Source organism: Pocillopora damicornis, chromosome 2 (assembly GCF_964200805.1).
Source record: "Pocillopora damicornis chromosome 2, jaPocDami1.2, whole genome shotgun sequence".
Lineage (NCBI taxonomy): Eukaryota > Metazoa > Cnidaria > Anthozoa > Scleractinia > Pocilloporidae > Pocillopora > Pocillopora damicornis.
The window spans coordinates 23,415,319-23,434,938 of record NC_142671.1 but is presented as its reverse complement, the minus strand read 5'-3'; the positions used below and the strand labels follow the sequence as shown (position 1 = coordinate 23,434,938).

General features: G+C 36.2%; 2 protein-coding genes across 4 annotated transcripts; both read left to right on the top strand.

The window, feature by feature from the left end:
• The first annotated feature begins 138 nt into the window (after window positions 1–138).
• On the top strand, window positions 139–8,843 carry LOC113680347 (ATP-binding cassette sub-family D member 2). The gene is made up of 9 exons (XM_027197714.2): window positions 139–1,958; window positions 3,018–3,183; window positions 3,890–4,020; window positions 4,554–4,841; window positions 5,416–5,561; window positions 6,134–6,279; window positions 6,704–6,788; window positions 7,314–7,439; window positions 7,887–8,843. Exons 1-9 carry the CDS (start codon window positions 1,062–1,064, stop codon window positions 8,089–8,091), a joined length of 2,190 nt encoding a protein of 729 aa, XP_027053515.2. The 5' UTR covers window positions 139–1,061; the 3' UTR covers window positions 8,092–8,843.
• A 1,301-nt stretch (window positions 8,844–10,144) lies between these two features.
• On the top strand, window positions 10,145–18,484 carry LOC113681330 (protein DD3-3). Of its 3 annotated transcripts, none has more exons than XM_027198770.2 (11): window positions 10,145–10,460; window positions 11,676–11,753; window positions 11,970–12,321; window positions 12,849–13,061; window positions 13,739–14,108; window positions 15,048–15,107; window positions 15,645–15,843; window positions 16,090–16,174; window positions 16,331–16,402; window positions 16,737–16,898; window positions 17,526–18,484. In XM_027198770.2, the coding sequence occupies exons 1-11, from the start codon at window positions 10,290–10,292 to the stop codon at window positions 17,732–17,734; spliced, it is 1,971 nt and encodes a 656-aa protein (XP_027054571.2). In that variant the 5' UTR covers window positions 10,145–10,289; the 3' UTR covers window positions 17,735–18,484. The 3 variants fall into 3 exon arrangements, with proteins under 3 accessions (XP_027054571.2, XP_089051289.1, XP_089051290.1); XM_089195163.1 differs by lacking the exon at window positions 11,676–11,753 and adding an exon at window positions 11,553–11,626 and having other exon boundaries at window positions 10,188–10,460; XM_089195164.1 differs by having other exon boundaries at window positions 10,209–10,460; window positions 11,553–11,753.
• The last annotated feature ends 1,136 nt before the right edge of the window (window positions 18,485–19,620 follow it).

Sequence of the window (19,620 nt, the reverse complement as noted above, 5' to 3'; positions counted from 1 at the left end):
TGCGGCAAGATGCTAAACAAATGCCTCATCTACTATATCACTGATACAGTTCACGCTCTGCGGCTCTCTAATCTCACCTTCATACCACACATTTTTGAAGCGGTTTCTAATAATCAGAGTCAATTAGGAGCGTAGCGCTTTTGACCACTTCAAGAGTTTTAAAAGAGCCGATTATTTCGGGAAAACCTTACTTGTTGCCATAAACTCAGTGATTTTGTTTCATCGATCTGAGCCGCTCTTTTGTATGCATGTGTCTTCCAATAATGGCATGGTCAAGACAGTCAAACACTAGGACTGAAATGAAAAACACGAATATTGAAGAAAAGTTCAAAAAATTACAACTGCACCATGAGAAACTTTATTCTTTTCTGAAGAGCTCATAGCAAAATGAATAAAAGGGTAAGTTTTTACGAATCTTTTACAATTAACGTAAATGAGTTTGCTTGGAAACTGATCCTAGATAAAGTGCCTATTTTTTACCTTTACGCATGGTATGATACAGTGCATGCAGGAAGTATATGCAAGGTTTGGACATTTTTTTTGGACATTTCATGTATACCGTGAGCACGTTGTTTGGGGCCACAGATTAGCCACGACTACAGTTCGCAAAGTGCCGCTCACTGGTTGAGATTTAAAATAAATTGAATTAATAAATTAGCTACCTTTAAGAATCTGGCAAAAACTCTGAAAAGCTCATGGTCGATTCATGTAACAGTCTGACATTTCTCAAACTTAATCTACGGGTAACATAGCTGAGTTGCTTCGAGAGCTATTACATTTTGCGTCAGAAAAGTTATCACATCTTGCGTTAAAACATTTGATTACATTTTGCCGCGATTGTTACAACATTTTATGGCGATTATTACAAACATATTACAACGTAACAGTTTCTGTGAATGATATAGGATGGAATCCCTCAAACGTATAAAGTACTTCCAATCGCTGTACTAGCCGCGTTTCTATCAAGGCCCTGGGTACTAGATTATAGAGAGTTATGGCCGCGACCACGCACGATATCTTAAGCAGGTGGTACTACTACTTGCGTGGATAGCTATGAAAATATGGTTACTTTTTCAAAAAGACGCTTAGAAATTACGGGAGCTACTGCTCTGGCTGTCGCTAGCCTTTACATTCTTAAGAAATATGGACCTTCTGTGGGACGAAGGATCTTGAATAAACTACAACATGGAAGAAAAGCGAGATTGGCCATAGTAGAGTCGAGTTCAGGATCAAAAGTAAACCAGAGGACCGCAGCTTTGGACTCTACATTCATTTTACAAGCGTGGAGGCTATTGAAGATTCTTTTCCCTGGAATTTGGACGAAACAAGTTGGATTGTTGTTGCTTCATTCAGTTTGCCTTTTTGTCAGGACTTTTCTATCGATCTACGTGGCGACTCTCGACGGTCGAATAATAAGATCGGTAGTCCAGAAAAATGTCTTCAAGTTTGTTTTGTTATTGACTAATTGGATTGGCGTTGCCATTCCAGCAACTTTCATTAACAGCATGATTCGATATCTGGAGAGCAAACTTTCGCTAGCCTTCCGAACAGAGTTGGTGAATTACGCTTACGATAATTATTTCTCTAACCAAACCTACTATCGTGTTGGGAACTTGGACGGGCGACTAGCAAATGCAGACGAGTGTTTAACAGAAGATATACGCATGTTTTGCAGTTCAGTCGCTCATCTTTACTCTCATCTCACCAAACCTTGCCTAGATATTTTTGTTATTTGTTGGACCTTGGATGGAATGGCCAGAAAGAGAGGAACTTCGTGGAAGGTACCAGTCACCATAGCTGCTGTGGTGATTTATCTTACTGCGGAGATTTTAAGAAAGTTAAGTCCCAGGTTCGGCAAGATTGTCGCCGAAGAGTCACAGCGGAGGGGTCAGCTTAGATTCCTTCACTCTAGAGTGATTACAAATGCTGAGGAAATAGCCTTTTATGGTGGCCACAAGGTAGGTGAATTGTATGTACATGTATTGATAATAAATTATCTTGGAGCACTAATGAATAATTAATTGGGGGTGGATAGGGGGCGGTGACCGAGGAGTAAAAAGCCGGGAGGAAAAGGAAGTGGTAGCTTTTCAGTGAATAAAAATTAAAAAAAAGAGACAACAACAATCAAAGGGCAAAACAAAACAAAATCAAAATGATAAAAAAAAAAGAAATAAAAAACCACAGAAAATTAGGCAATTATGTGCTTTGAAAGGTCAATGCCTGTTATTTAACTTGAATAACCCATTCTAAGAAGAGCATAATACTGATACTCTAATTTTGACTACCATATGTCTGTTGATGTCTCAAGAGCTAAAAAAAGACAGATCAACATAAATGTAGTTGCACAGCTATCTAAGCAATACCAATATTATATATTTTCAAACAATTCCCTTAATTTTTCCTCACAGATTATTTGACACAAGCAATCTTTGCCTTTGCTTAGTAATTTACACTACACAGAAAAGAATCTAAAGGAGAAACTTTTGTGATAAATTTCCAAACCTTTAGGAAATAGACAATAAGGTCAACCACTATCCAAGGTTAAAAAACAGTAAACTATATGTTTGAAGGAGGACAATTGTATTGAATATGGGGAAAACCATCTTTGAAATTAGATAGTGCTGTCACAATTCTAAGAGTCTGATAAGACATTTCTCTTGGGCTATGACCATCTTACATGAACAGCCTGTGCACACTGAGTCTCTGCCAATAATGTATGTTTGGTTGATCATTCTCCCCCCTTACCCCCCCCCCCCTTCGTACCCAGAGAGTGACAAGCATCTAATTTCTTTTAACAACATCACCCCAGAATCTCACATTAAGTTCATGAGAATGACAGAAAGGATTGCCAACAAAAGAAGCTCTTGATTGTTGAACAAATTCTCCTTGTTAGCATTGTAGGAAATGTTCAGAGAGCAGTATCAGGAATCTCCATACTGATGTTAGGGGGGAAAAGGTTAAGGATGGTAACATAGTGATGAGTCTATGTGACTATAGCTACTTTGTTTTGTTTACAGGTTGAACTGTCGTTATTGAAACAAAGTTTTCAATCATTAGCACAACAAATGGAGTTGCTCTTCAGCAAGCGTTTGTGGTTCATCATGCTGGAACAGTTCTTAATGAAGTATGTGTGGAGTGCATCAGGTCTTGTCATGGTTGGATCAAGCATATTGACAGGAAAAGGTTGATGTCAAAAGTTTTCACCAAATGTGCATTACTCATGTGACTCTCTTTATTTACTGTGTTCCTTTTTGGGTGTGAAAAGTGCTTCAGATCTTAAGACAAATCTACATGTAGCCAAATTACTGAGTGTATACATTTTGTCTACATGTATGGAGGGTATATTTTTAATGAGTTAACTTAATTTTCAAAAATCAGTATTGTTAAAGCAGGTTTGGTATGGTACATGACTGTACAGTATTGTGCAAAAGTAATTTGCAAAATGAAAGCAAGAACTTTTTTTTGTTTTTGTACATTGTTAAGTTTCCTCAAAATTTTGTGTGAAAATTTTTGTAAAGATTTGCACCCTCAATTTGCATCATTTTGCTAGAACAAAGAGCAGTTACTCTATTTCTTTGAATGTACAACACCATATGAAAGTTTGCAATGAAAAATATCTTTATGCTGAGAAATTTAAAAATTTGAGGAATTGGCAAAAGTTTAATTGAATATAGTTATTATAATTATTATGATAACATTTTGAGAGAGTCAACAATTTTGGAGGTGTTCTGATAATTTTATAGATTCCTAAAGTTGACCTTTTTTAATTATTTCAAAGTATAGATTTCAGAATTACAATATCCTTTCTTGGGTGTGGCTAAAATATTTTTACTGCTCTTTATAAAGCCCTGCAAAAGTAATGCCCTACTTAATGTTTCTTTTTATTTAGGGACTGAAAAAGAACAACTGGGGCCGGCAGATCAAGGTGTAAGTGAAAGAACTGAGCATGTAACAACATCACGCTCGCTGATGGTTTCTGCTGCAGATGCCATAGAAAGGGTCATGTCTTCTTACAAGGAGGTGAGCATTGAAAATACAATTTAATGAAATATTTATTTGTAATTTCTGTATTTAAAATTATTGGTTGTTTCCCTGTCTAAAGGATTGATTAATGTTTGTCAGGACATGCTTAAAACACTGTTTATGACTAATTAGTGTATGTTTGCAAACAGACATACCATTAATTGAGTTTTGCAACGATTATTTAGGTGACGCACACTGTATGCACTAATCTGCTGCTTCTGAAAGCATATTGTTGCAAAACATTAAAAGAAAGTAGTTTCAAAAGCTGAGAATGTACTTGTACTAAGCCTTAATTGAGGCATGTGTCTTCCACTTTTTTGGATTCTGACCCCCTTCAGCAGTCAGTGGCAAATAATAACTATAATAGTAAAGGGTTTTTCATGACACAGTTCTGAGTATTTGGCTGCTATATTGTTATATTCTAATTTAAAGCACTTAAATTTGTAAATCTTGGCTAAATGGTTGTTCTTTTTTTTCAGAAACACCAATTAAGATTTTAATCAATATTTTTGTCTTCTGCATTCTGTTAGATTATAGAGCTGAGTGGTTACACAGCCAGAGTATCAGAGATGCTTGATGTTTTTGAAGATGTTCAACAGGGGCACTGTGAACGACAGATCTCACGAGAGTTGACACAGGTGGAGGACTCTCTTCTTGAGGAAAAGGAGCATTCCAGTGTGGGGGTACATGGTGAAGTTGTTGATTTAAATCAAATGCCTGGTGGTGAAGTAGTGGATACAGAGGGTAGTATTGTCCTGAAAGATGTTGCTATTATCACGCCATGTGGCGATGTGGTTGTGTCAAGTTTATCATTTGAGGTGAGCTATGAAATGAATCAAGTAATGGTGGATAATGATTATACAACCAAGTGGAGTCAAATTCAGTCTGAAAATGTGAGGTCTAGTTGTTTAGACAGCAATTTGACAGATAAATCTTTATCCAGCAGATCTGTTAGCTAAAGAAAATGCACTGCTCTAACCATTGGATAGAAGTTTATCTAGTAGATAGCTCCCTTTAAACAACCAGGGCCAGGAGTTCAATACATGAAATACATGAAGTCTGTATTAATAACATTGTACACTAATGATTGGTGGTGTTTAGAGTTGTACAGGCATGACATGTCGCTCAAGACTGTCCAATCACAAGCATGATGAATACTCTGTGGAATAAATGCTCAAATTAGACTGCTGATAGCCTTGATTACAATAGAAAAATTGTTTAATTTTTGACTATGCTGATGACTAATAATCATCAGTTGCATGTACATGTAAGTGTATGGCACGAAGTTGTGTTTGAAGATGAAATACTTACTACTGGTAACTGCACTTTCAATCAACAGATATTCCACTATAATTTTTTATGTTCATTCTTGATTTAACTTAATTTTCTCAGATGGAACCAGGAATGCATCTGTTGATCACAGGTCCAAATGGTTGTGGTAAAAGTTCATTATTTCGTATTCTCGGTGGTCTGTGGCCAGTTTACAAAGGATTCTTGGCAAAACCTCCCCCAAGCCACATGTTCTACATACCACAAAGGTGGGCTGTGCGACTATACAATCTATATTGATTTATATAACAAAATACTTTTAGCTCTGCTTTCGGTTTTAGACTGCTTAATTTATCTTTTTCTTTTCAGCTTTTTGTCCTTTAAGTTATGGCATATTGACCCACTAGAACATGTAAATATTTTGTTTACCAGAGAATGATTTTGACACTTACTTGTTAATAATGACAGAACCTACTGAAATTGGGATGTTAAATGCAAGTTCTCTTGGGTCAATTACACTTTTTAACAATTAACTATTTACTAATAGTAAAAATTAATCTGTTGTTAATAATAGTAGTGAAAAGTACACTCTTACCCTCAGTTATCTTGATAATGTTTCAAACAACTTGGGTCTTGGGTTAACTGACTGGTTTGAATCATTTATTCCAGGTAAACACAGAACTATTTGGTACTGTATATTGTACTGTAACTGTCATGGGACAGTATTATTAAACATTAAAATAAAATATTCATGCCTGCTATACTGTTAACTGTAAAGATCAAATAAGCAATAAATAAATTATACATGGTAATTAATTGAAACTGTTACTTATGTTTTTAGACCCTACATGCCTATTGGTTCACTTCGTGATCAAGTGATTTACCCTCACACTTTTGAAGACATGCATGTCCATGGCATTACTGATGATGACTTAGAGACTATTTTGACCACAGTTCACCTGCAGTACATCATCAAAAGAGAGGGAGGTCTGATATTTTATCCCTAGGAAAAGTCATAATTTAAATGATCTGTGAATTCCTAAAAATGACGTGACATCTTATTTAATCCTGAAGTTTGTGAAATTTAACTTGCTTTTGTGAAATTAAGTCACTGGAGTAACAGGTTACAAGTTAACACATGTATGTGTAAGGTATGCTGCCATATTTAAATTATTTTGAAATATCCCAATTAAAGTGTTCCAAAACCCCCACTAGTGCTCAATCTCCCTAACAGGGGTGGGGGGGGGGGAGGGGGGGATTAGGGAAGTATGATCATTAACATGGACTTCTCCTTTCTGGCTTTGAGATTAAGCTTTTGTATACTCTTAATTACATATTTATAGTCAGCTGTGATGCATAATTAGTACATTATTGTTGGTAATTTATTTGTATGCTGTGTTATATTTTGAAGGGTGGGATGCCATCAAGGAATGGAAGGATGTGTTCTCAGGTGGAGAAAAACAGAGAATGGGAATGGCACGTCTCTTCTATCACAAGTGTGTTCTAATTATCATCCAACTCTTCTAATTTTAATTAGCTCAATTGACATAAAAAGAGTTATTCACTGATTGTCATAAGCTAATTTGATTATCACTCCATTTCACTTGCCTGACTGTATATAATTTGCCTTCATTGGTCTGCTTTTGCTGCTGAAATAAAATGATATGGGCAAAAGTGTGTGCAAATTTGCAAGAGAAAATGTTTAATCACCATGACTCACTCAGACATCAGAGACTTTAACTCTTTTGCTCCCAAGATCTCATTTTAGTAATTCTCCTCGCTGACTGACATTCAATTATTATGATATGTTAGTTTTAATTAAGAGCTTGGTTTTAGATCAACTAATAATCCCTTAATTGATATTTTTCTTTATTCTTGTCACTTTTATGCCAGATACTGTATTGATATTGTACAGGGTAACGATATATTCTATCTTGGTCAGGACTGGGGTTAAAGGTTTAGAAGGGTTAGACCAGTCCAATGATATAATTTTAACAATAAAATTTGCTGCTGATTTGCAGGCCACAGTTTGCTCTTCTTGATGAGTGTACTAGTGCTGTGAGCATTGATGTTGAAGGGAGTATTTTCCAAGCTGCCAAAGATGAAGGCATAAGTCTGTTAAGCATCTCACACAGACCTTCACTCTGGTTTGTATTTAATTAAGAACATTTTCTGTTGAAATGTAATGTAAATTACTGGAAATTGTTTGATGAGAACCTTTCATACAGTTACTGTTTTAACTATGATGTTCACATCCCATAAAAGCAGGGCTATAAAGTTGTAGGTCATGAGGAGTCACTTGAAAGTATCTGAATTACAGCCTATGCACATACATGTACAGCTTGATGTGCAAGACTTCAGTAAACACTTACATGGAATGGTACTTTCTTTAGACTCCACTTTTGAAACTGTTTTTAATTAGAGAGTTTCTGTTTTCATCTGCAATTTCATGCATTTTAGTTCAGGAAACAGGAAAAAATGTGCCAAAAAGTATGTGTATACAGAAAAAATTAGGGGAATAGGATGATAGCTCTAAGAGCCCAGGACTTCCCATCATATTAGCACATCAAAGACCCCTCTTTTTTTCCTTACAGGAAATTTCACACACATTTGCTACAGTTTGATGGAGAAGGTGGATGGCGCTGGGAGGAACTGAACACTGCCACCAGACTCACACTGAATGAAGAGAAACAGAAACTTGAATCCCAGCTTGCAGGAGTTCCTAAGATGCAGCAAAGATTACAGGAGTTGTGTTCTCTTCTTGGGGAGGACTCAGTTTTGTGTATAAAGAAGTCATAAAAAGATGGCAGAATACCTTGGAAACCTTAACTTCTTTATTGGTGCTGTGATTTTAGGCTGGTGAACAAGCTGACTCATTAAAGCCAGCAGAATGCACATGTGGTAGAACCAATGAGAAAGCCTGCTTTCACACTATGCATTTCCCTTATCCCATTTTATTAAATTTGTTATTTGCTGACATTTTCAAAAGGAAAACATTGATAATTTTTATTTAGACATTGAATTAAACTTATTCTAAACTTAAACCTAGGCATAGATTATAGCCACTTCCATTGGTACACTTAATAAAACATAATTGTTAATGGTTACTGGTTAAAGAGATCAGGTGATTATTGCATCTCATTTTAAGGATGATTTCTGAATTATTTTGCAAAATATTTGGAGGTGATATGAATCGTTTCTATTCATGTCTAGCAGTTTTATAATTTATTGAGTGGCTTGATCTATGTCCTGTTTGACTGCAGCAAATAATTATTTGATTATGATAAACAATCATTTTTAAATTTCATTTTTATCTTGTATGGAAGCAATTGTAATGGGACAGCATGCATTATATCCAAAAATATTGTCCAAAATTACATCATTCCAAGTGGTGTAAATTATTGTAGCATTTGTTTATTGTAGATTTAATATTATTGATAAATTAAATTTATCACAAGTTGTAAGACATTTGAAGAAAAAAATTTTATCAAAATCTTTCTGATATTTTTTTGTTTCAGGTGTGGTAAATAAAACAAATTTCACTCTTGAAAGGAAGTTGAAATTTCTCAGTTTTGATTTTAGTGAGTTTTGTGGACAGTACTTGATCTGCAAAAAGAATTTCCTGTAGATGATGATAACAACATTAATAATAACGATGGTTAGCTCCGCTTTTAGGCTTGGCTAAATCTATATATTAAACAAAGCATCATGGGAAGGGCTTTCAATCGTTAATCCAGTGAACACGGACGTGTGGTCAACCATGGAGAGCCTAGTCTTTATTCGAGCCAAGACATTGATTACTAGGGGAATAGGGCACTTTTGGGCAAAGTTGGCAGGCTGAAACCTTTTCGTATACTTTGGATGAATGTTTAAATGGATATTTTTTCGAAACTCTTAGAGAATTACGGTCAACCATTTGCAGTTTCTTATAATTCCCAGAGCTTGAGGTTGCCACGTATCAAAGTTGGGAATCGGAATCCTAGTCGACCAAACTGCACTGAATTAACACATGTATTCGTTACGGACGCGGTAAGAATCTCCACTATATTTATCTGAGAATATATGTTTAAATTGAGAACAAAACATTTTAACTTCAACTGCAACTTGGCTTGACATACGAGCTACACGTCATACAATTCGTTCATGGATGTTTATGGTAATCTGAATGGGAAGAAAATTAATTGATACGACCTATACCCCATACTCTCTATCGCCGTGGTAGACCCCACCTGTAGATAAAAAGAAAGCGAGAGTTTATATAAGCTAATGAAAATTTCGAACACGAGATACCCAAAGCCCATATCATTATCACTTTGTTGAGCATGGTGGCACTTTTTGCGGGCTGGAAAGGAGACTGGCAGACTGGAATGTATTTTGGCCCTCCCTCACGCTTGCGTGATTGTTCAGACTGCTTGTTGTCATTTTTTTTTTCTTTTTATCAACGGCACTCCAAAGTGATAATATTTATAATAAAGTTTATGTTCTTAAGCAAAAATATACTTTGGTGTCCCTCAGAGTCATTTTAATCCTCGCCTGATTCTCGGGCTATAATGATTTTGAGTTGAGCTCACATTGGCCCGCGACGGCCGTGGCGTGACCTCGAACACTTGAAATCGTTTCGAATAATCCAGTAGGCGTGTGCTTGGCTTGAACTTTTATTTTAAATAAAGCCGCAAACATATGGATAATTACCGACAAAGTTCAGGGACTAGAATCACTTCCGTAAAATCGGCACCATCCATGAATAGCCACTTAGCAACGAAACCGGAAACAGCTAAAGCCACCTCTGATGTCACCTACATAGACCATCTCGTCAGTGACGTCATTTTCCGTTTTTGACACCCGGAAGCCAGGGTTCATAACCAAATATGGTAATGATAACAGGCTAACTTCTTGTGCCTGGTGCAAGTTGAAACATCTGCAGCTTATTTCGAAATCGCTTTGCTCTTTTCTTTTTGTGCGAGAAGACGGCAAGTTAGTCCAACCAACTCTAATCGATGGTCTCACCAACCTTAGGAAGGATGAATTTTTGCTATATTTCGGTGCTTGTCTTGGCTATTTCTCGCTGTTATGGAGACGTCTACTTGCACAATCCCCGTGGAAGCAATAATCGGTTGAACGAGAGATCGGCTCAGAGAAGAAATGCTAACAGACTCTTTGATTCTCAGGTAAAGAATAGCGTTTAAGCAAGTGACTGTTGCCCTTGGAAAGCCACAATAAGCGTACATCTCAAAAGCTACTTAATTACCGTGATGTGCGTGGATGATTTTATGTCATGGTATTCCAACTTGATAAACTTGTCAGATGGTAGAGCTAACACTCTTTGCTAAATTGAGAGCTCATAAGAAAACGGAAAAGTTGTTTCGGGGAAAGTGATGAATGAATCAAGTTATAATTAGGCGTTAGCCTACCAGGGACTTTGAAGGCGACATAGGTGAGAGTCAACACTTTCGTTCTCGAAAAAACTTTGAGATTTTTATGGTTGGCTGGAAGTGGTAGATTCAGCATTGTGATTTAGTTTTTTAGTTAAACCCTCCAGCTGTCGATATCTGAGAAGTAAGTCCCCTTACTAGCTCCAATTTATTATCTCGTAGCTAAGTGAAGAGAATTCGGTTTCTTATCAACAAAATGCCCACATGTTGACAAGGCGGTCATCTCTTTTCCACAAATTATTTGCTACAGGATATTGTTTTGATAACTATTATCAGGGTCACTTGCTAACTGCTTTCATGAGGAAGTTGAACAAGAGCCTATTATTGGAAGAAGCTCTTGTTTTTAAGAAGCATTTGCATTGTTCAATTAATTTTTGGCTGGTCACCACAAACACTTGACCAAGCATCCTAAAAAAGACAATTATTTAAAACTACTCTACAATTAAAGGGAAATTCTTGAAATAACCCCTCTTTCTAACACTTAACAGAATTTGAAGTGGTGCCAGAAAAAATGTGCCATATAGTACTCTTAACTGAAAGGTCTCAGTCATGTTAACTTTACAAGTCTGAGCTGTAACTTGAATTCTAAGTCTAAGGAGTAGTACTGCCTGCCTCAGTCCAAAAACTAGTCTATTCTTCTTAATTTCCCAATATTTTTATTCCTTTGAAATTGGAAGTTGTTGACCTCTTGTTATTGGGCAAAAAATGGCAAAGAGAAGATTGGTTTTTGGGATCAGTAACCATCAGGATTCTGAGAAAAAGGCCACAGGACCTAGTCAGAACATTGGGTTTTTAGGAAGGACTCACACAATAATTCTCTTCACCCAGGTGTATCAAAAGGTTCCAAGAAATTGCTAGGAAATGCTAGGGGCAGCCTTATGATGGACTGGCATCATGTCCAGGTAGAATTACTGTTACTGGCAGTTTACATACAATACTTTTTTTTCACAGAATAATAATCGAGGTGGATATAATGTTGGAGACAAGACAGATAAAGCTGCGACAAGTGCTAAAGACCAATATAATATGGTAAGCTCTCTTTTGATTCTAAAGTAGAGCATTGTCAGAGTTAATCATATGTACAGGGAAAATGTGAAGATCTTTGAACCCCTGTCAGGATTTCAGGATCTCATTTTCATTTTTATTATGAGTTGTTTTGAAGATAAAGGGAAAAGTATTTCTATCACACAATAATTCTTCATATTAAGTAATGTTCCTACATGTAAACTGTTTTTCTCTCTCCAGAAATTTTTCCAAAGTGGACCCAAGAGTGGACCCAAAAGTGGAGGGAAATCATTTCTCACATTTGAGTGGACCAATCAACATGGCTCTGGGGGAAATGACATAAACCCTCACAAGATGAACAGTAATGTTGTTTTGCAATACATGTGTCAGCCGTTAGCAGACAAACCTGATGATGATACTAAACGCAATGGTATAAATACAAACACACCGAAGTTCACTGCTACAAAAAAGAAAGATGCAGAAAAGCATAATGAGTATGAATCAAGGAAAAATGGAGATAATGATAATAACAGAGGACTACATGAGTCATGGGAGTGGTATGATAAATGCAGAAGAAGGGAACGCAATGGAGGTGAGTTTTTCTAGTTGACCTTAGTTTTCTGACACTGCAGATTTACATGTTTTAATTTTAGTGGCAAAACCTAGAGAATTAATGTACATGAATCAATGATAAGTATTCATCTACTGGCTCTTATTTCCTTTGCTTGTCTATAGATTTGTGTTTTGGAAAATTAGGTCCTTGAAGATTTTCTCAAATATAATGAAATGATATTCATGTGATATCTAATATTCATTTAACCTGGTGCACTGAATTTGCTGTAGTGTAAGCTACAGCTCAAAGGTAATGGAACCAAAATATGTGATTATAATGGGCATAGCACACAGGAAAGACCATGCCATGAATATATCTCCATGTCACTGTCATATACAATTCATTTAAAGATCATGGTTCAATGCTTTGTAGACCTGAGTTGTTTAGATCTCTGCATTGCTGTCACCGGGTCACAGTGTCCCAAACAGGCTGAAATCTTGTTGAATCATTCTCTATTATTTGTTCTTATAAGAAATTCTCACTAACTCTATATATAAATTTCTCAGGTTTGTTCACAGCTGATCAAAAGCTAGCTGGTAAAGAGAGTATCTACACCAGACAGAATCCCACAGGCACACGACGAGGATACGAGTGCCCAGAGGAGAGAGATTATTATCCTTATTGGCATCCTACAGAATGGAAAGACATTGCAGTTTTAACAAGTGATACATCCCAGTGTGAATATTACAAAAAGCACAGCTTCAATGTTGAACCCAAAGGTAAATATTTATAGGCTCTAGAATTAAAAATTATACAGTAACTTTTTGGATTTTTTTTTTGTTATAATAAGTGACCAGTCGTAAGTTGCTTGCATGGTCTGCACCTGTACTTGACCATATACTGTAAATGTGCTTCTCAACCCTTTTACTTCCAGGAGTGACTGAAAGGGAATTTCTCCTCAGTACAATATCCATTCATTTCTAAACAGAAAGGTAACAAGAAGAAACAAAAATATCAAAGATGAAAATATCAAATTCTCAGAACAAGAATGATAAACAACATATGGGAAATTGTATGGAGAATTCATGATTAGATCTTGAGAGTTAAAGGGTCAAAAATGTTATTAGCTCCTGTAATTTACTTGATGTACCAATGCAAATGTTACATTTCAAAATTAATGCCAGGTTGAAGTGACTTCAGACAAGTGTGATTAATATGTATTTTCCTTTTTCAGGATATTTTCTATCAACCATAGTCTCTTTAACAGAAAGAAAAATCCAAATCAAAGTTGTCTGAAATCATTTTGAACTGCAAAATGTTCACAAAGTGTTTTGTCGTTAGCATCTGATGCGTTTTCAATGTTCCTTTCAATTGGTTTCCTAGCATTAGGGGTTGAATCCATTGAACGTATGATGAACTAATTGACTGATTGGCTGATTGATCGATTGATTGTTAGGAGAGTGTGTTGAGTATTACCTAGCACCTGATGAGAAGGTACGCAAACAATGGTCAAAACATAACAATGAAAAGGACTGTACTGAGAATGGAGGGAAATGGATGATGTTTACAAACTATCTTGAGGATATAACTTCTGTACAGTACAACAATCAAGATAAATGTAAAAATGCAGGACATGTTTGGGGTATCCCTCTTGGTTCTGATAACCCTCGGTGTTTAGTTAAACTTGATGCACCTCACTGTGGTCAAGCTCCTTGGACAAGGGACAATCATCTTGGTAACACTCCAGATGGGGTGACACCAAACTTTACTTGGACAATTCCACGCTTTCCATCTGATTTAGCTCAATTATGTGTATTTAGGATAAGGTGAGTAACATTAAAGATGGGTAAACCTGTTAATATTCAGCAGTGTGTAATCACCCAGTTAATAGTAGCCTTGGAAAAGAATGTTATTGCTAGCAGTGACTGGCATTTCAACAGCCTTAGTAGGAGTGAAGGCAGCTGTTACTATTTCTCAACTACTACACAAGGGGTGTAGCCAGGATTTTTCAAAGGGGGGTTACACTGTGTCAAATAGAGGATACTCACTAGATTGTCATGTTGACCTCCACGCCATGTTTATCCTAATGTTACAAATAAAAGAACTTACAAAGGGAGGATACAGGCAACCCAGGACCCCCCCTAGCTATGCCCTTGGACCAGCACCATACAAGCCAATTACTCAAAACATTTACATAACAAACAAATGGAATACAACAACCTAAACTTACTGACAGATAAAAGTTGACCAATTAGGCTACTTGAGTCATTACAAAACAGACCATTCAGTTTACATGCACTGCAGTACTTAAATATTGGGACAGATAAACAACTCTCCACTTGACATGGATGATAGCAACCTCCACTGGGTGTGTGTGTGTATGTGTGTCAGAGGGAGGGGTGTAATCAAATGTCATTTACCACCAACTACTACTTACCAATATTAATCAGAAATGCAGGCACTCAAGCCCATTTTAAATCTCAAGTTTAAAGACAATTTTTCTTTACTACACTGGAGCTTCTGATGTAGGATATGCATTTAAGTACAATGTTTTTTTTTTCTAGGATATAGAATGTATTTTTACTTATTAATAATGAATTTTAACTTTTAAGATGGTTTTTTTGTTGTAAAGCTCATTTGATCAAATGCATAAGTCATGTTTATCTGCACCATAGAAATATATAAATGGTATTTTTATTAGTGTTATTGTAACAGTAATTGTTGCTTAACTGTCCTTCTGCAGTGTTTTTTCGTATCTCTTTCAGATATAACATATCAACAAGTGACTATGATGGCTGGAACACTAATGCTACTTACAATAATAAGTAAGTATCCTTGCCACTGCAGTGAAACTATACAATGTGAAAACTGCATTTTAACCTTTAAAACCCTAAAAGTGACCAGCATCTAAATTCTCCTTACTGTAATACTGTTAAATCATTCATTAAGATCATGAGAATAAAGGAAGTGCTTGCCGAGCTAAGATGCTCTGATATTCAAATGAATTCTCCTTGTCAGTACTAAAAGATATCTGTAGAGAATAGAATGGAGAATGTGGATACTCATGTTAGGGTGTAATGGGTTAACTCCTTTGTCATGTTGTAAATGGATGGTTGTACAAGAGTTGTGATCTTGAGTTGTAAGTAGTGGGGTCTATTCCTTGTTGGTTTGTTTTTGTTGTTGTTGTTTATTTTCCATTATTATTATTATTATTATTACACTATTCAACTGACTGAAATGCCATCTTAAGCATACTCTTTTCTGCAAAGTAAAGTTCATAGTTTGCATGGTAATTGAAGGTGCAGTGGCAAGTTTTAAAATTTATACCACAAAGTTTGTAATATGTTGTATGTTTTCACCAGGTTGATTCAGCAGAATCCTGCAGTTGACATTGGTGCTACATCACCTCTAAAACTTGCTTTAAATACCGCACAGTATGGAAGAACATTTCAGGACAGGTCCCACATCATTCAACTTAGTCCACGATTTACAGAAGCTGTGCCTCTTGACAAGAATATCTATAATTTGAATATTCGTGGGAAAAGAGGAAATATTGTACAGGTATTTATCATCAATAGAGAGTACTTTGTTGTGGAAGATTATAGACTATAACCCACTTTTAAAACCTCTTAGCTTTTGACGTAACTGTATCTGTGTCAGATTGAATTTTTACCAGCTAAAATTTGGGTTTGTAGACTTCAGCTCTGCTGTTTTATTGTGAACCATTTTGTACAAACGTGACAACTGCTTCATTGTTGAGGGACAGATAATTGATTATTTTCTTGTTGAATTTTTTTTTCCTATGAGGTTTATCCAGCTGTTGAGTATGACTTTGTCCCAAACAAACTGAACATTAAAAAAGAAACTGATGTTGTGCACATTCAATGGACAGGTAAGAAAAACTTTTTCTCAACATCTAACATAAACAGATCTTTGTGCCAGTTGTTACTGTACATGAATACCAGTTTTTGTAAAGGTGGCTAACAAATCCTTCTATCATCATGATGGCTTCAGCATGGATAAATTCTTTTGTGGCTGTCATTTGTAGGCTCCAATTCACATAACAACAATAGTCCAGCTGGTGATGGCCAAGCTGGGGATGCTGGTGAAGGCAAGAGTGGTAAGTGGGTTTTTTTTTTGTTTTTGTTTTTGTTTTTTTTTTAACTTCTGCATTCTGTATATAAATTCATGAAAAAATTAAGGAAAACAGATATTTGACTGAAGGTGAAAGATAGTAATAAAACCAATGTCATTCAGCACCCCATTTTTGTAGCGCATAGTGAGTGATAATATTCGAGGTATGAAAACACACCTGAACCAGGCTTAGAGATGGTACCAGCCTTCACAGATAAAATGTACAGTTGATACTATATCTTCTTTTTGAGGACAGTCAGGAACTTGTTATGATTTTAAAACTGAGGAGGTGAAATGTTCTCTGATTTGTTATTCCACAGGCTCTGACAGAAATAACATTGTAGAAACTGGCAATTCCTTGGATAACTACCCCCTCCCATTTGAAATGTCCAAAATGTTTCAGGGGGCCACAGCTGTTTGGTCCAGCCTTGAATTAAAAGACCCCAAACCAGAGGATATTGCTGTCAGCTTGGCAAGTGCAGGTATGGCAGTTTAATCATTTTTTAAATTGGCAGTCTTGTACAATATTTGTCCATTTTCATATGGCATGTCATGCGGAAGGGTGGGATACAAAAGGAAACCCTAGTCAGTAATTCAAAGTAATTGTAACTGCTGGCTGTGCAGTAAGCTCTCTAACTCCTTCTTGGTTAGGTGAATTCATCTGTTTTACACAGAAACATGCATAGATTATTCCCAGATTTTTATTGTTTGGAGGGAAAAGTTGGTTAGATTGGGCAAACAAAATTAATGTGTAGTCTGATCCTCTTACCAGCAGTAACTTTGAAATGGGAATTTTACAACCAACAGCAATACAGAAAAAAGATACCTTAGTGTGGGGTTTAACCCTTCACATCCTGAGTTTAGTATGCATATTCTCCATACTGCTCTCCATTCAATTCCCATACACAGGCAAGGAGAATTTGTTTAACAATCAAGGACTTCTTAAGTTGGCAATCATTTTCTTTGTTGTCAAGACCTTCATGTTTGACTCAGAGATGATACTGTTCGGGGAAATTAAATGCTAGTCACTCCTAGGGGTGAAAGGTTAATGTTTCTAGTAATTGATTACAAATCCAATTTCCAATTTTGTTGTGTGTTTCATTTGAAAGGTTACTATACCTGTCTGCGGAGTAAGACATGTGCTGCTGAGTCTGTGGAAACCAAGAATAACAAAATGGATGTTCTTTTGAATAATGCCCCAGCATCATTTGGAGGCATTATGTTGAAATTCAGTAACAAAGGATGTTTCTACTACATGTGCTCACGCAATAATAACTTTTCAAATCGAAGTCAAAAAGGAGTGTTGTGCATCAGTTGAATGAATTCTGAGAGTGAATTTTGCATAGAAAATTGTTTCTCTATTGTTCAACCAAAAATTGATGACAATTATTATGTTATAATTATGTTCAACCAATTGATGTGATAGCATAATTTCTACTTAAAACTTTTCTTAGAGTTACTGGCTTAAACCGAGAGAAACAACGGTCTTTTTCAGCAAATTTGAGCCCCTGACCTCCCCCCTCAACCACCCAGCTCCTCCAGCCTCTCCGCACCCATTCCCTACCCCTTAAGATGCTCTTTAAAAAACGTCAGAATTCTGACCACTCTTTCAGAATTTCCAAAATGTTCTCATCTTTGAAATTGCTGTGCTTTTTTTTCATTCAAGCAACATCCTTCTTTCAGTACGGATCTTGAAACAGTCAGCAATATCTTTTGAAGATAGATAATCATTTGAGTACAAAGTTTGCGTCAGGGGTCAAATTTTTTTCTACATTTCTTACTTCAATATGTCAAGCTCCGATTTTTTTTTCATTTTTTACATCTCATTGTATGAAGTAATTGTAAATAATATTTAAAAGAATAACTTTTATGAGATTTTGATGATAAAAGTGCTGGTCACCTCCTTTTTTGGGCAAATGACATGCATACATGAGTCTTGTTGTTTTTGCAATGGAATTTTTTAAAAAACTAGAATGTTAATAATGAGTCAAAATAGTAATATAATAGAGATCCTTTCAAACTGGCTTGTTAGATCATTTGATCAAGTATTAAATGACAGTTGTGTTAATTATGTATTATCAAGACCACTTTCTTCTAAAGAGTTTGTCAGTGTGAAGTGTTTTCCTTTTCTTCTTTTCTTCTTGTATTGGTGGAGAACAAGCTTCCAGTGCATTTCAATTGAACAAACAACCTATTTGAACTGTTCCCGCGATATCTGAAGTACCATACTTACTCGTGTATAAGTCGACCCCCATTTTTAAGAACAAAAATCAGATTTTTCATCATTTCTGGTCAAAGAGGTAGCATTCAGACAGATAGAAATTTCCCAAAAGTTAATCTCTTATTTCTGGGAATGTGTTGAAAACACGGGGAATTAAAAAACTGCAGAGCACAATGCAACCGTGTGGAAGTTTATCAGCACTTGTTTATATTGCCACGACTTAAGTGCACTAGCCTTCGATTTATTGGAGAAGTACTTTGCCATATTTTGTAAATCACATTGAAAATGAAATCTTCTTGCCTTTACCTAACCTTTATTTTAATGCTGAGTTTGAAAGTAGATAAGTAGAACGAAGGAACACCGAACAGCTTTGAAGTATCGCGCGTAACAAAACCGCGCGAGACAACGGCATATGTCAGGTTACTAAGTTACTGTAATCGTTGGATGAAATCGAAAGTTCAGCAGTGTAAATAACAGCGAAGCTGTAAGAAATGTAAATGTTCCTTTTCAAGCTAGAGCTAGAAACTCGATTCCCGGGTTGATACACGCGCACGCCATGAACACCAAACTAATATATAATCTTTCCTTTCTTTATTATTTTTCCTATTCCATGAGGCCTTCTTATATCGAAGCGGTCAACTGAAATCATTACGAAAAAAAATCACCTAAGTATTGTGATCATAGCATGAGATTAATCTCGATTTTGGAAACGAGCACATGGCAATTAAAAGAACCAAAAGAAAGGTAAAAAACGAGCGATAAGTTTGGCTTTGAGTAACGACTACGAGCTGGGTAACATGACCACATAACAAGTTATTCCTTACTAACGTTCGTGGGCCTTGATTACTTTATCGAGGATTACGGTCTAACTTGTCTTCTATTCAAAAACGATCTTGATCACACGGGGTCTCTCTGAACTGAAACGCTAACTATAATTTTCTATCTAAAAGGAACTAATCACAGGGGCGTCAATCTAACCAGAA

What these genes read in the sequence shown, in the direction of transcription:
- LOC113680347 (XM_027197714.2), top strand. Translation starts at nt 1,062, where the DNA reads ATGGTTACTTTTTCAAAAAGACGCTTAGAAATTACGGGAGCTACTGCT. An exon ending in AAGCATATTGACAGGAAAAG is followed by an intron (nt 3,184 to 3,889) that starts GTTGATGTCAAA and finishes CTTTTTATTTAG; the next exon opens with GGACTGAAAAAGAACAACTG. An exon ending in CATCATCAAAAGAGAGGGAG is followed by an intron (nt 6,280 to 6,703) that starts GTCTGATATTTT and finishes TATATTTTGAAG; the next exon opens with GGTGGGATGCCATCAAGGAA.
- LOC113681330 (XM_027198770.2), top strand. Translation starts at nt 10,290, where the DNA reads ATGGTCTCACCAACCTTAGGAAGGATGAATTTTTGCTATATTTCGGTG. An exon ending in AATGCTACTTACAATAATAA is followed by an intron (nt 15,108 to 15,644) that starts GTAAGTATCCTT and finishes TGTTTTCACCAG; the next exon opens with GTTGATTCAGCAGAATCCTG. An exon ending in TGTCAGCTTGGCAAGTGCAG is followed by an intron (nt 16,899 to 17,525) that starts GTATGGCAGTTT and finishes TTCATTTGAAAG; the next exon opens with GTTACTATACCTGTCTGCGG.